Genomic DNA, 14,112 nt, shown 5'->3' on the forward strand with positions numbered 1-14,112 from the left:
AATATGTTTATGACGTTTCTATCTTACAGGACTTCAGAAAGATTTTGATCAGTGGGATTCTTTAGTTGAAGGCGAAGATCACAATCTTATTCCAGGGACCAACATTAACACAACCAACCACCAAGCCACTCTGCAGAACTCCACAGGAATAGAGAGACCAAATTTAGATTAAAAGAGCTTTTTAAAAAGTTTTGTTTACGAACTTGTCTAAAAGTGTGTGTGTGTATGATTTAAATGTATTTTCTCAAATAGCTCATATTAAAAAATGTAGGCTATACCACAGTAGTGACTGAAGCTTGTATTATTTTTTTTCCCTTTAAATTTAGAAAAAGACAGCTACATATGAAAATCATAGCAGCCTAAATTTTAATTTTACTAAAGTGATCCTTTTTCACAGTAAAAAAACTGATTTTACATTAGTTCAACAGGCACATATAATAAAACTGGCACAAGGCCACTGGAAATGTGTTACAGTGACCTAACACTCCTAAAAATATAATAAAAACATTTTCTTGCCTCTTTTTTTTTCTGTTATAGGCTACAGAATTGAGTTTTAGCATTATGGTCTGCTATGTAGGATTTGGCAGTGGTTCCATTTGACTCCGGGTCACAGTAAGAAAAAGTAGACCAAGTGGATAATAAAGCCATTGCTTTAACTGTGGAATGAGTGCTAGAGCGCAATTTCAATAAGATGACCACACAGGGATGGACACTGGTGACGAAACAAAGGCAGCAGATTAAAGAAAGCTGGTAATTTGCTTGCATTCACTTTGTTTACCTCAGAGATTCTGTTTACTAAAGAAAGGTGCAAATGAGTGGCCCTCGATTCCAGCCATCACACATAAAGTTACCGATTCACCCACAGGCTGTGAAGGATATAAAGGGAGAGAATATAGGTGTGTGTATGGCTCGTACGTTTTGCTGTCCAGTAGAAATTAACACAGCACTGTACTCCAATAATAATTAAAAACAGGAAAACAGGAAAAGTGAAAAAAAAAAAAAGATCAAGATTCAACTTTGAAGAAATTCCAGTTTTGCTAACTTAAAAAGAAAAGGCCATAATTTTCACTGCTTCATGTTCCATGAGTGTTATTTAATGGATCTTTTTAATTTTATATGGAATAATAAAAGGAGAAAAACACAATAAATGGAGGTAAAAAGATCACTGAAAGATTTGCACACTTCCGCCTCTGGGAGTCATGGAGAATGTGTTTTGTTTCCCAAGCAGTGTAAACACTTCTGCCACTCACCAGTCAAGTATATTTGGGTCTAAGAATGGTCTTGTTCCTATGAATGCTGCATAATGGATTTTCACGAAAGCCAGTGAGAACAAGGATAATCAGTACTTAGTAAGCAAGCCTGGTTAACTATTCTATGCCTATTCCTTTTGCCTTGTTAATAAGTAACTGCATTTTCTGATTTGGCACTCAGGCCTACCTTAATGTTTTAATGTGCAAAATCACTCATTTTGAGAAATATAATTTCTCCTGTAACTGTTCAGAGTAAATATTTTTAAATGAAGAGTTAAAATTTTTTATCATGAAACTGATGGCTTTCTATAAGCTGGCCTTCATACATCTTCTCTGACCTTTGCTCCCAGGAATTAATTCACAACGACAACTCCTACATGAATGAGCCAAATTTGTCTGTTCATTATCCTGGGAACAAGCATATATTCATCTACTTCAATTACGCTTAATGTAAAATCCTCTCCTTTTTTACTTGTTGAAATTTTACCCAACTTTTAAGGTTTTTAATTCTCACTCTTCTCATCAGGCTGTAGAGTTCTCGTAACGTTTCATATACATGTTTTTAGAAATGGACAACCATTTCAATAGACCTGATGTTCCATTCAATAGCACCTCTTTAAAATCCTGTTTGTGGCACATGCTGATGCGAAAGGATCCAATGAAGTTTAAAAAATATAACCTACCATAGTGCATACTAAGCCTCTTTCAGGGAAAAGAAGGAGATATTTATCAAAGGCCTACTCCTTTTCTGGCACATTCAGTTCAGTTCAGTTCAGTCGCTCAGTCGTGTCCGACTCTTTGCAACCCCATGAATTGCAGCACGCCAGGCCTCCCTGTCCATCACCAACTCCCAGAGTTCACTCAGACTCACATCCATCGAGTCGGTGATGCCATCCAGCCATCTCATCCTCTGTCGTCCCCTTCTCCTCCTGCCCCCAATCCCTCCCAGCATCAGAGTCTTTTCCAATGAGTCAACTCTTCCCATGAGGTGGCCAAAGTACTGGAGTTTCAGCTTTAGCATCATTCCTTCCAAAGAAATCCCAGGGCTGATCTCCTTCAGAATGGACTGGTTGGATCTCCTTGCAGTCCAAGGGACTCTCAAGAGTCTTCTCCAACACCACAGTTCAAAAGCAGCAATTCTTCGGCGCTCAGCCCTCTTCACAGTCCAACTCTCACATCCATACCTGACCACAGGAAAAACCATAGCCTTGACTAGACGAACCTTTGTTGGCAAAGTAATGTCTCTGCTTTGAATATGCTACCTAGGTTGGTCATAACTTTCCGTCAAAGGAGTAAGCGTCTTCTAATTTCATGGCTGCAGTCACCATCTGCAGTGATTTTGGAGCCCAAAAAAATAAAGTCTGACATTGTTTCCCCATCTATTTCCCATGGCACATTAAGTTATTTCTTATCTTAAAAACACTGCAAGAAAAGTTTTATTATCCCCATTTTACAGCTAAGGAAGATCAAGGCTGAACAATAATATAATAACCTGCCCAGGTCACATATCTAGTAAGCCACGTACAGGTAAGATCGATTTCCTAATGTTAGGGTCTGTTTGTGTGCTGCCACCTATGCAAAGCCTTGTTTTAAAACCATGGGCTTTGAAGTTAGATGGGTCTAGGTTTGCTCAAGCCTCTGAGATTTGCTAGCTCTTTGACAGGCAAATTATTCATCTTCTCTGAAAAGCTTCAACTTTCTCACCTATAAAATATGGGTAATATTAATATGCACCTCAGAATCCAGGATTACATGAAAAAAAGTGCATTGGAAGGACAATGAGGGACTAACAGGAAAGCTACCATTTACTATTACTATGTATCCCCAGTTGTAGAATTGTGGTTTGTTCCATGACCACAGACTTCCTCTTTTTTTTCCTTCTTTGTACCTTAGGTCCTCAGGAATTGAACCCCTGCCCCCTGCAGTGGAAACTCAGAGTCGTAACCACTGAACTGCCAAGGAAGTCCCAGATGTTTTCTTTTTAATGAAATGAAATTATACTTTTAAGGACAAACTTTATTCAAATTTTGTGTCATATTAGTATACTTCTAAATTCAAACAGAGTATTAGTCAAAAGCAAAGCTTCAGAAACAAAACAAAAATTTTGAAGGAGTTACTGCTAACAAAGCCATCCCCCCAAGCAGCATCATATATTATGCTTGTCAGAAACCTATAATTTTCTATCTTAAACTATTATTCAGAAGAAACCAAAATATTCCTTCTTTTGCAATGTGAGTAATGTGTTAGCAAACTGTTTAGCCAAATAAATCCTCCCAACTGATTAGAAAGATGACACATTTAAACGGAGAGGAAACATCTCAACTCAATATATACAGAAATAGCACTATAAATACACCACACAGGGAGTCTGAGATCTGTTTTGTTTTCAACACAAAGTTTTCAAAAATGACAATATCTTGTATTTACACGCTCTCAATTTTCTCAAATATTTTTGTTGGTCTGGTTGAGATGGCACTTATTTCAGAGCAGCTTTGAACTGACTGACCACACTTACAGATCCACAGTTAAATCTGTATCATCTCCAGGCCTCTTTTCTGAAACAAAAAGAGAAAAACCTCAGGTTGAGGAAGAAATGTATAAATAAGAAAAAAAATGGGGAGGGGGGCACGGTGTAGGGGGGACTGTGTTGTGGCTTACAGAATCTTAGTTCCCTGACCAAAGATTGAACCCATGTCCCCTGCAGTGGACACATGGAGTCCTAACCTCTGAACCACCAGGGAGTGCCCAAGAAGATTATTTATGTGGGTGCTACCATGACAAAATTCATGTCCTGTAAAAATGGGGAGAGGGAAAAGCTGTGTATTCTAATTACTACAGGGAATTATTCCTACAGATATGATTTTTAAAAAAATATTTTAGTCCTCACACTATATCTATTATCATACAAAGTTTCTCCTAAAGATTATGAAATTGGCATATTTTATATTTTACTAGGATGATGTTCGGAGAAGGCAATGGCAACCCACTCCAGTACTCTTGCCTGGAAAATCCCATGGATGGAGGACCCTGGTGGGCTGCAGTCCATGGGGTAGCTAAGAGTCGGACACGACCAAGCAACTTCAGTTTCACTTTTCACTTTCATGCACTGGAGAAGGAAATGGCAACCCACTCCAGTGTTCTTGCCTGGAGAATCCCAAGGACAGCGGAGCCTGGTGGGCTGCCATCTATGGGGTCGCACAGAGTTGGATATGACTGAAGCAACTTAGCAGCAGCAGCAGGATGATGTTGGCAAATAGTTCTTTGTTCTCTTTCATTGGTGCATACTTTCACATAACACTAAAGTCATCAAGAGCTGATTTCATTCTCCACATGCCTCAATATTGAGAGTCCCTTGGACTGCAAGGAGATCCAACCAGTCCATCCTAAAGGAGATCAGTCCTGGGTGTTCATTGGAAGGACTGATGCTGAAGCTGAAACTCCAATACTTTGGCCACCTGATGCGAAGAGCTGACTCATTTGAAAAGACCCTGATGCTGGGAAAGATTGAGGGCAGGAGGAGAAGGGGACGACAGAGGATGAGATGGTTGGATGGCATCACCGACTCGATGGACATGGGTTTGGGTGAACTCCGGGAGCTGGTGAGGGACAGGGAGGCCTGGCGTGCTGCAGTTCATGGGGTTGCAAAGAGTCGGACACAACTGAGCGACTAAACTGAACTGAACTGATGCCTCAATTCTAAGAACCAGTGTGCCTCTTATGAAAAAGACCATGCATTAACCAGGAACATCCAACAAACTGAATCACCATACAAACTAAAAAATCTCCAAAGAAATTCCAAGAGATTATTTAACAAAGATCACTTGAATGTCTGTATCTGATTAAGTAGATGCAAACCCTGACATGACTAGTATTGGAACTATCCAATACAGATTTTGAAGCAAGAAGTTCAACAAACTCCAAACAGGATAAACTCAAGTATCTAGACATAGCCCGGGAAATCACCTATCATATAATCTTAACTGAAAAACACAATTTATGTGTGTATGTACGATGAAATCAACCATGTTCAAAATATATTGCTGATATGTTTATATCCCATATAAACAAAAATTATTAAAATCAAACTGATTAATCTGTCTTTGGATGGATGTATTATAGGTGATTGCTACTTTCTCCTTTTTAACTTTACCATTTTCTCAGATTTTCTGCATCAAATGTATTTTATCAAGGTCAGAAACAACAAACAATTTCCTTTTTTTAATCCCAAAATGAAAATCAAGGAGGAAAACATTAATAAATAGTTTGCCCAAAAAGATACAGGGCATAAAATCCAGAAGCATTGATTGTGTTGTTGCTGTTTTCCATTGCTGTTATTACAAGTGTTTTTTCTTCCATTATTCCTAAACACAAATGCTTAGAAAACAGTTCAAGTTGAAACAGAGCAGGACTCTATGGTCCATGCCCCACTGTGTCCTCAGCCTGCCTTTTGTCTGAAAATCAATTTAATCAGAAAAGTGAGACAATTCAGAAACAAGGGAAAATAGTCAAAGGAGACCAAATAATAACAATGTAGTCATTAAGCATAGTCAAGGACCTTCTCAAGGGCTGTAGATAATATGCTGAGCCATATCCTGTGAGCTGTCTTGCAGATATTAAAATACCAGATAGAGAAATTAACTACATGATGATCAGACTTTAGCCATGACATAACCTGACATAATTGGCCTTAAAGAAATGGAAACAAACTGGCCCTGGAACTGAAGATCAACTACCTAAAACAACCAAGATGACTCTGGTCAGACCACTGATGACCAGTTTCAGGATGACTGCCAGAGATGACTGTGTTGTTTCTACAGGTAGTGCCCTCCTTCTGTCTATAAAAGCTCTTGCCTACTGACAGTGGGGGGAGCCTTTGGACAGACGTCCGCCCTGCCCTCATCCCAACCCAGATGCCAGCATCTGAAATAAAGCAAACTTTCCTTTCCACTAACCTGGCCTCTTTAATGGTTTCTAAGTGGTGAGCCACGGGACCTGCACCTTTCAGTAACAAGGTTACCTTTCAAAATGAACAACAGCCTTACTAATTACTGCTTAAATATACTCATACCTCAGATGGACTCCTATCCAATTTGGGTATACCATTCCAGACATTCTCAGGGTTTACTACCTCCTCTATGCCATTTGAAAGGTCCAAAACCTGCAAGAGAGAAAGAGTAATAAAAACTGGTAATTCCAAACACTGTCACTGATTTATGTTTAGTTACACAGTGTCCTTTATCAAATGAAATACTTCAAAAGGCGGTCACAATGATTTTGTTAAACTTTAACATTGCAGTTCAACTCAATGGTACATCAGTCCCAAAAAACATATTGAGTATCTATGCCTAGACATCAAAGATGGATGTTCTCAAATTCTCATGGTATAAGTCTGCACATTGCTAATCCTTCCCCCTAGAAATTCTTCATTAGCCAGCCAGCGAGGGAAAAGTCCAGGGATCAATATTTAGGAAATGTGGCAAAGGATTCTGACACAGGTGGTTTTTCAAACCACAGGAGAAACACCATTTACTGAAGGTTTCAAGGAGATTTTACACAAGGGAATAATAGTCAGATTCTCATTTGACAAACACCACACTGGCAATGTGGAGAAGCAACGGATGGAAGACGAGAGGTAAACCAATTGAAGGTTATTAGAGGAAGCTAGTAGGGGTTGGTTCCCTGGTAGCTCAGACGGTTAGGACTCTGCCTGCAGTGCAGGAGACCCGGGTTTGATCCTTGAGTTGGGAAGATCCCCTGGAGAAGGGAATGGCTATCCACTCCAGTTTCTTGTCTGGAGAATTCCATGGACAGAAGAGCCTGGCAGGCTACATGGGATTGCAAAGAATTGGACAAGACTAAGTAACTAACACCAACAGTTGTGAAATGAGAAACTTAACCAAAATAGTGGCATTAATAAAAACAGTTTTAACTGAGATAAGTGGAAAGTATGGAACTCAGTGACTGATAGGATTCCAGGGAGACGAAAGAGCCCTGAATGTTTAAATATAAACTTTTAAAATGGTTTTTGCATTGGATCAATTATCAGAGAGAATGAGCAGGTAACTCATCTGTTCAATGGGATTTTCTAATCTGGTAAAGTTTGGTAAAATTTCCTTAACAATCTGCAAGTACATTTTGAGACAAAGTACTTCACTGCAATTTTACATACCTTTGTGCCCTCTTCCGCTATTTCCAAAATCTCACATTTAGACCACGTGTTTCTGAGACTTGACCACACAACACATTTGGATCCGACAGTAAATCCTTTCAGAGTGTACGTGTTCTCTGGTTGAGCTACCAGATTGAATACAGCAAGAGTCAAAGCATGTCTCTTAATTTCTTAATGTTAGACATGCAAGCAAAGCATTTCCCTACGATGCATTTACTACTCCCATATCATTGGTATCATGGCACAGTACAACGTGTTCTGTCTCCCTAAATAACATGATCTCTATTTAGTTTTTAAAACTGTGTGTATGTGGACACAGGCAAAGGGTGAGACACAGATGAAGGAAGTATACGCACCATCACAGCACTCACAGTGGCCATTTCTTGGTGGTGGAATTATGATGATTTTCATTCTCCTTAGTCTACTGTTTTCTCTATTTCGTACAGTGTAATAATATTGTAATTATGCAACAATCGAGTAAATAAAATTGACATTTAAAAGTCTAACATTGATTTTTTTAAAAAACCTAAAAGATAAGCCATTTTGTGTAACTTTCAAATCTTATTACGTAGGCAAGAAAAGAGCAGCAAAAATAATTTATAAAAAACGTATAAAAAAGGTAATGGTAATAAGTGTTCTCCAATATTTACTTGTGGCTGTTAACTTTCTTGATTAATATAGGCTCCCTAACTCTAATGTTTTAAGTGTTTCAAATGAACAGCAAAGTATATGTACAAAGAAAACCAGTTGTTTTAAAACTCTGCTAAAATGATCCCCAATGTAAATTCATGCCTACAATAAGCTTGGCAAAGGAGCACTACATATTTTTAAAAACTGACCAAAAAACGTAATGTCTTGATCTAGAGATGATTTGTTTACATTTGAAATGGGACTACTTTTTAGAGACACCGATTTTAAGCATTCTATTTTTAAAAGCAAAAATAATTCAGCATTTTACACAGCATATAAAGTATTATTTCACATTAATTTCATCACTTAATTTCTTCACGTTTAAAATACCCTTCATAAAAATCCAAATCTAATTCTCTTTTCAGGTTTTCAACTCCCCTCAAATTATTTTTTTAATTCAGTAAGAATTATTCTCTTCTTTTTAAGATAAATAACTGTTTTTCCCTAAGCTAAATAAAAGTGAACGGGGGGTCAAAAACTGCACATACCTGGGATATGATCTGGTAAGGTGTAATTGTGTTTCCTTGCATCTTTGTATTCTTCTTCAGAAAACAGAGAGGTCAATGGTGGCATGGCATCTCTACTTGTACATTCTGTAAATTCTTCTTTAAAGATACTCATTTCAATCTGCATCTTGGCATCGCAAGTCTGTCTGTGCAGGCGCAGCCTCCGCTCCTCATCAAAGCTTTCCGCACAACTGGATCCTCTTATGTCTTCAGTGCACAGGGCTTCTTGGGCTTTCTGACTAGCTGTTAAAGACAAAGGGTTTATTCTGTCCTCCAGACACAGCTGGGCTGTAGGCAGTTCTAGTTCAGGCTGTTTCTCGTCTTCACAGTTGAGGGGCAGCTGCCCTGGCAATGGTGGCAGGGTGACCTCTGGGTCACAGCCTTGGGGAAGAGTCATGGTTGGAGGCACCAGGTCCAGATCTTCTTTCTCCTCATCCCCGACCAGGGAATGCTGCAACTCAATGGATTCTAGCTCCAGGAATTCTTTGGACTCATCGTCAGGAGAAAGTGGTACCTCAAGAGAATTCAGTTCCAGGACCTCCTTTGCCTCGGTGGCATGTGGTAAGAATGTGTTAAATCCTGGCATTGGGTACTTATCATCAAACTTTGTTTTGTCACCCAATAGGCCCTTGACTTTTTCTTCCAGCAACTCGGTGCCAATCTTATTTTTGCCTGGGTTTTCAAAAGCTTCAAAAATGTTATCAGTTTTGGGGTCATAGAATTTACCTGGTTGTGTTTCAAGGATGTTTAAGTCTTTGTTGAGTCTTTGCAAGAGCTCAGCTGTCTGGGATTCAACATGGAGTATTCTCTCTCGTCCAGTTTTACTGCTTGATTTCTTAAGTCCAACATCGGGACTGGGGACTCCGAGAGCTCCCTTTACTTCTGCATCATTTTTTTCATACCTCAGATCACTGCTACGCATATCAATCTTAGAATATTTCTTCATTTTCTCACTAATGCTTTCACCTTTGCTTTTCAAGTCAACGACGGCTAAAGGGATATCACAAACGTCCCTTTTGATGTCTAATATTGTTATCTCCAACACATCTTCTGTGACTATTTCGTAAAAGTAGTCACATCCCTCACGAGGGCATGCGCCCTGTGAAATATTAAATCCTGAGAGGCAACATGGAAAGGCTTGCATGGGCACAGCCAAAAGCTCAGAAGGGATGTTCCAGAGTGCTTTCGGGTCCACGGAGTCTACAATGTTTCCAAAGTCCACAAGCCTGATGGACACAAGATAATCTTCACAAATACTGGTGACAAGGGCCCTATAATAATGCCCATCTTCTCTGTATCTCACTATGCAAGGATCTCCAATACGAGGGCAGTGGATACGACTTCTCCGATCTGTCACCTGCTCTCCCACAGTCTGTACTTCCACTTCTAAATGCTGAAGTTTCTTGGTATCTGCAAACTGACACCAAAAATATTCAGGTCCGTCGATCACTGTGGCATAAGCTCTTACAGTCTTCATCTTTGGATTATACCAGTTAAGAAACATAGAAGTATCTACGTCTGTTTTGCTGACCAATGTGGAACAGGCCCCTTGAACTATTTGCGTAGAAAATCCTAGTTGAGATTTTTCACTGAATGTATATCTGCTCACCATATCTTCGGCTATGATCCCATGTTCATCAGCAAGAGTAACTTCCCATTTGTCTTGAAACTGAACAAATTCGCATCTTATTTGAGTCTCATTTGTCCTTTGGGAAAAGTAATGCATCACTTCCTTATGGTTTAAAATCCCAGGAACCCCACATCCCTTTAAGGAACAGGGAATGCACAGTCCTGGTAACAGCACGTTAACACGGTCAAGTTTGCCTATTTTGTTTGTGTGAACCACAGAGACATTGCCATAATCTATAAACTGCACAGAGAGAAGGTCATTGAGTTGTGGTTCCTTGACCACAGCACGATACCATAAATTGTCTTCTGGGAAAACAGCACATATTACATCTCCTCTTTGCAAAGGTGGACCTGCATAATATTCAGGCCTTGTTCTAGTATCATTTAACCTCTCTGAAAGATGATCAATTTCAGCCTCATCTTCTGTTAATTGAACGTAAAAGTCTGAAAGGTCATTTATATGAGAAACATACACAGTTGTTTTAAATCCAGGCATTATGGCCTTCTTAGGGAACTCAGAAATTTTTAGAGGCAAACCTTTGTCACATGAATCTCTTAGTTTTCTCTCTGAAAGAGAGGCTTCTAGTTTTGTGGCTTTCAAAGAGGGCTCCGCTGAACTTTCTAATTTCTTGTCTGTTGTTAATGGAGACACTTGATTATTTTTATTTCCCACAGAGTCCTGGTGCGGAGTGACTAAGTTTGTCTTTGTTGAACTCTGTAAAAATTTGAGTTCCCTACATGCTGAGCTGATCTTAGGTTTGTATGATTCTCCTAAGAGTGCCATACCATCTGGTTTGTTCTCTGATTTACTTAAATACTCTGTAGGTGACAACTTCACATCTTCCTTTTTCACTTCAAGAGTTTCAGTTGTAGAGAGGAGTGCTTTGCTTTTTTTTCTCCTTGTCCCACCTTTGTAACCCCGGAGCCCTAACTTCTCGTTAATATTAGCATTAATTTGAATGCTATCATTGTATAGTTCAATAATCAGTCTTCCATCTGGATCTTTTGCTACGACCAGAGCCTTCAATGACTTATCTGAAACAGTCTCCCGAAACCACGTTTTAACTTCTTCCGGTATATGATCAGGAATATCAGATAACGAACATTTAATGGCTTGCATGGGCCAAAGTAAGACATCATGTGCATCGCTAGGCACTGGGCACAGATCATCACTTGTTACCACACAAATGTTCCCAAAATCAACAAAGAATACTTTATTTGGTTCTTTTTCTATGATTACCCCCCTACACCAGTTTCCGTCAGTATACTTGGCAAGGCACAATGTGCCGGGGACCAAGGGAGATGTTCTTAAATGCAGCAAAACTTGACTTAATTGTGTAATATGATGGGACAGCTGTTCTAAAATACTTGCATTTCTTCCCAGTTGGCAATAAAATGCCCAAGGGTCATCAACATGTGTTATGTACACTGATTCTTCACTTCCAATTTTCATGTCATGTGTAGAATAGAAGTAAGAATGGAGCTTAACAGAGAACTCTAGAGGTTTCTGAAATTTTACTGGTCTCGCAAGTCTCTTTTGTATCAAAAAATGGCACACACTCTGGAAAGGTGTTAGCAGATCCACCACATTAAACAGTTCATCATGAATGGAAGCCAGAGCAAATATTGTGCACTTTAATTCAAGACTGTTTTCCTGTGCATTATCTATAAATTCAATAAAAGCTTGGATTGCCTTTTCATCCCAAAGAAAAGGATTTTGTCCCATTGGCTGAATTAAATTATAAAGGCTGCACCTAAAAGCCTGAACCTTAGCCATCAGAAACTCTTCAGTAATTGAATAAATATTCTTCACAGATACCATTTCTTTGTCCCCATAATCTACAAATATGATGTTGACATACTCTGAAGATTGTGCCCCGGTAATTAGAGCTCTGGACCATTTTCCATCTGCTGTTCGTTTTGCCAAACAAGCAGGAGTAGTTCCCTGGTGGGGAGGAGCTGTGTTGTTGCAATAGTCCTGAATACTACACATGAGTGCTTTAAATCTTTGTGTGTTCCTGGTCAGCTGACACCAAAAATAGCCGGGATTTTCAACGCAAGATACTCTGACTTCCACTGTAGTTCCAACTTGTAGCTCTCCTTTACAAGAAGAGCCTGGCTCAATTCCCAAGAAATTCTGTACCAGAGGAGAATAAACAGACACTCTTTTCTCATTGTCTTGCACAAGTCCAGCTGAAACGTTTGTCGTAACTGCTGTGTCAGTCACTACTTCTGGAACAGCTGTAGTTTTACCATCTCTCATGGCTTTTTGTTCTTCCTTCTTGGCAGAAGATATTCTGTTACCGTCTATGGTAAAATGGTTTGAAACATGCCCTGGAGAGTGGACACTTACGGAAAGACTGTCCTGTGTTTCAAATTCCTGGTACTTGGCAAATCCAGCTTGAGCCATCACCTTACTAATGTTTTCCTCCCCCGTTCTTGATTCATCAAGAATCTCAATAATATACTGATTATCCTGCTTATCAAGGACATGGATAACTAACTCTTTGTGGAGCACAGTCTTTTTAAAAAAGGAAATTGCCTCTTGGCTCCAGTTTTCTTCCAAAGGCCAAATATCAGCCAGGGTGCACTGCAGGGCCAATATTGGTAGCCGCCTGAACTGAGGGAGTAGCATCCTCACGTCATACCGGTCCACGTTTTCCGAATTGCCCCGGTCAACTAAGAACACATCCACATTCTGGTCCTCCAATCGGGTGACCATAGCCCGGAAATAGCCATTTTCTTTCCATTTGACACAGCAAAGATCATCGGCTTCAGGTTTCAAGATGACACCATCCAGCTTACTGGCGGAGGCATAGAAACTGCACATTTTCTTCATCAGTTTGCTGAAGGTGCCATTGTGTTTCCTCAACCTAATCCAAAACTCAGAAGGACTTTTCACAAACTCCACCTGGGCATCATAGAAGGTGTTCATCTTTAACTTGATAGATGGTAAGGTGGGGAGTGAAATCTCTTCATCCATTTCTTCCGCAGAAGATTGACACTGAAAAGCTGTTTCCGGTTCTTCCTCCTCTTCCTCTTCTTCTCTGCCCTGGCTCTGAAGGAACTGGTCAGCCAAGCAACAGGACTGTACTCCGAACACACAGTTAAGATTAATCCCATCTTCGCCATATAAGGTGACGTAATACACATGCTCGAAGGAACAATAAAATTCAATCTTTGCGTTCACTGCCTGGCCCAGAATCAGTGCCTTCAGGTCACCGACCTGTGACCGAGACCAACCTCTCCCACCATCCCAGAGTCCGTACAGTGCGCAAGGGTAGGTCACCACGGGCATCCGAAAATATTCAGGCAGCAAGTAGCGGAGGCTACTACAACTCACTAACTCCTTCCTTCCATAGTCGACGTGAAGCACCTGGGCACAGCGCTGGGGCCGGAAAGTCTCAAGCAAGAGCGCCCTGTACCAAAGTCCATCCAACCCGCAGGATGCGCAAGGAGAGCCCGGCTTGTCTGGGCTCTCCTCTCTCTCCTCCCAGGGGGCACTAGTAGAGTGCTCGTCCCCAGTCCCCGGGGAACCCCGGTATACCTGAGCCATGCTCTCGGAGAGGCGGTGGATCTCCTGCGAGAGGCTGCGGAGCTGGCAGTGAATGCGGTGGGGATGGCACACCTGGGTAACCACCATGGGCTCCGTCACGCCCAGCTGCAGCTGAGGGTAGAAGTAATCCAGGCCAGGCTGCTCCTGCTTAGGGGGAACTCGCGGGACCACGACAGGCGTGGAGGCCGAGAGGTAGCGCTTTAGCAGGGAGCGGAAGACACTGTCGGGAACCTGCCGGGCCAGGCCGAGCTCCTGCATCTGCTGGGACAGCTCGGGCACCTCCAGGAGGACCAGGCGGTGGAGCAGCAGCAC

At 40.8% G+C, this 14,112-nt stretch overlaps 2 protein-coding genes across 9 annotated transcripts in view; one reads left to right on the forward strand and one right to left on the reverse strand.

The window, feature by feature from the left end:
- Nucleotides 1–282, forward strand: part of PLA2G7 (phospholipase A2, group VII (platelet-activating factor acetylhydrolase, plasma)) — a 37,651-nt gene extending 37,369 nt beyond the window's left edge. For all 8 annotated transcript variants that reach the window (XM_010863063.1, XM_010863069.1, XM_010863062.1 and 5 more), the window contains one exon: nucleotides 30–282. In XM_010863063.1, coding sequence (XP_010861365.1) covers nucleotides 30–172 — 143 coding nt within the window. In that variant the 3' untranslated portion in view covers nucleotides 173–282. The remainder of the gene's footprint in view (nucleotides 1–29) is intronic.
- A 2,993-nt stretch (nucleotides 283–3,275) lies between these two features.
- Nucleotides 3,276–14,112, reverse strand: part of TDRD6 (tudor domain containing 6) — a gene marked incomplete at its 5' end in the record, with an annotated part of 11,214 nt that continues 377 nt past the window's right edge. Inside the window, 4 exons of the mRNA XM_010863229.1 lie at nucleotides 3,276–3,805; nucleotides 6,319–6,408; nucleotides 7,420–7,544; nucleotides 8,598–14,112. Of these exons, the coding sequence (XP_010861531.1) occupies nucleotides 3,776–3,805; nucleotides 6,319–6,408; nucleotides 7,420–7,544; nucleotides 8,598–14,112 (5,760 nt within the window). The remainder of the gene's footprint in view (nucleotides 3,806–6,318; nucleotides 6,409–7,419; nucleotides 7,545–8,597) is intronic.

The sequence above is a fragment of the Bison bison genome, unplaced genomic scaffold (assembly GCF_000754665.1).
Source record: "Bison bison bison isolate TAMUID 2011002044 unplaced genomic scaffold, Bison_UMD1.0 scf7180017864487, whole genome shotgun sequence".
NCBI classification, from domain to species: domain Eukaryota; kingdom Metazoa; phylum Chordata; class Mammalia; order Artiodactyla; family Bovidae; genus Bison; species Bison bison.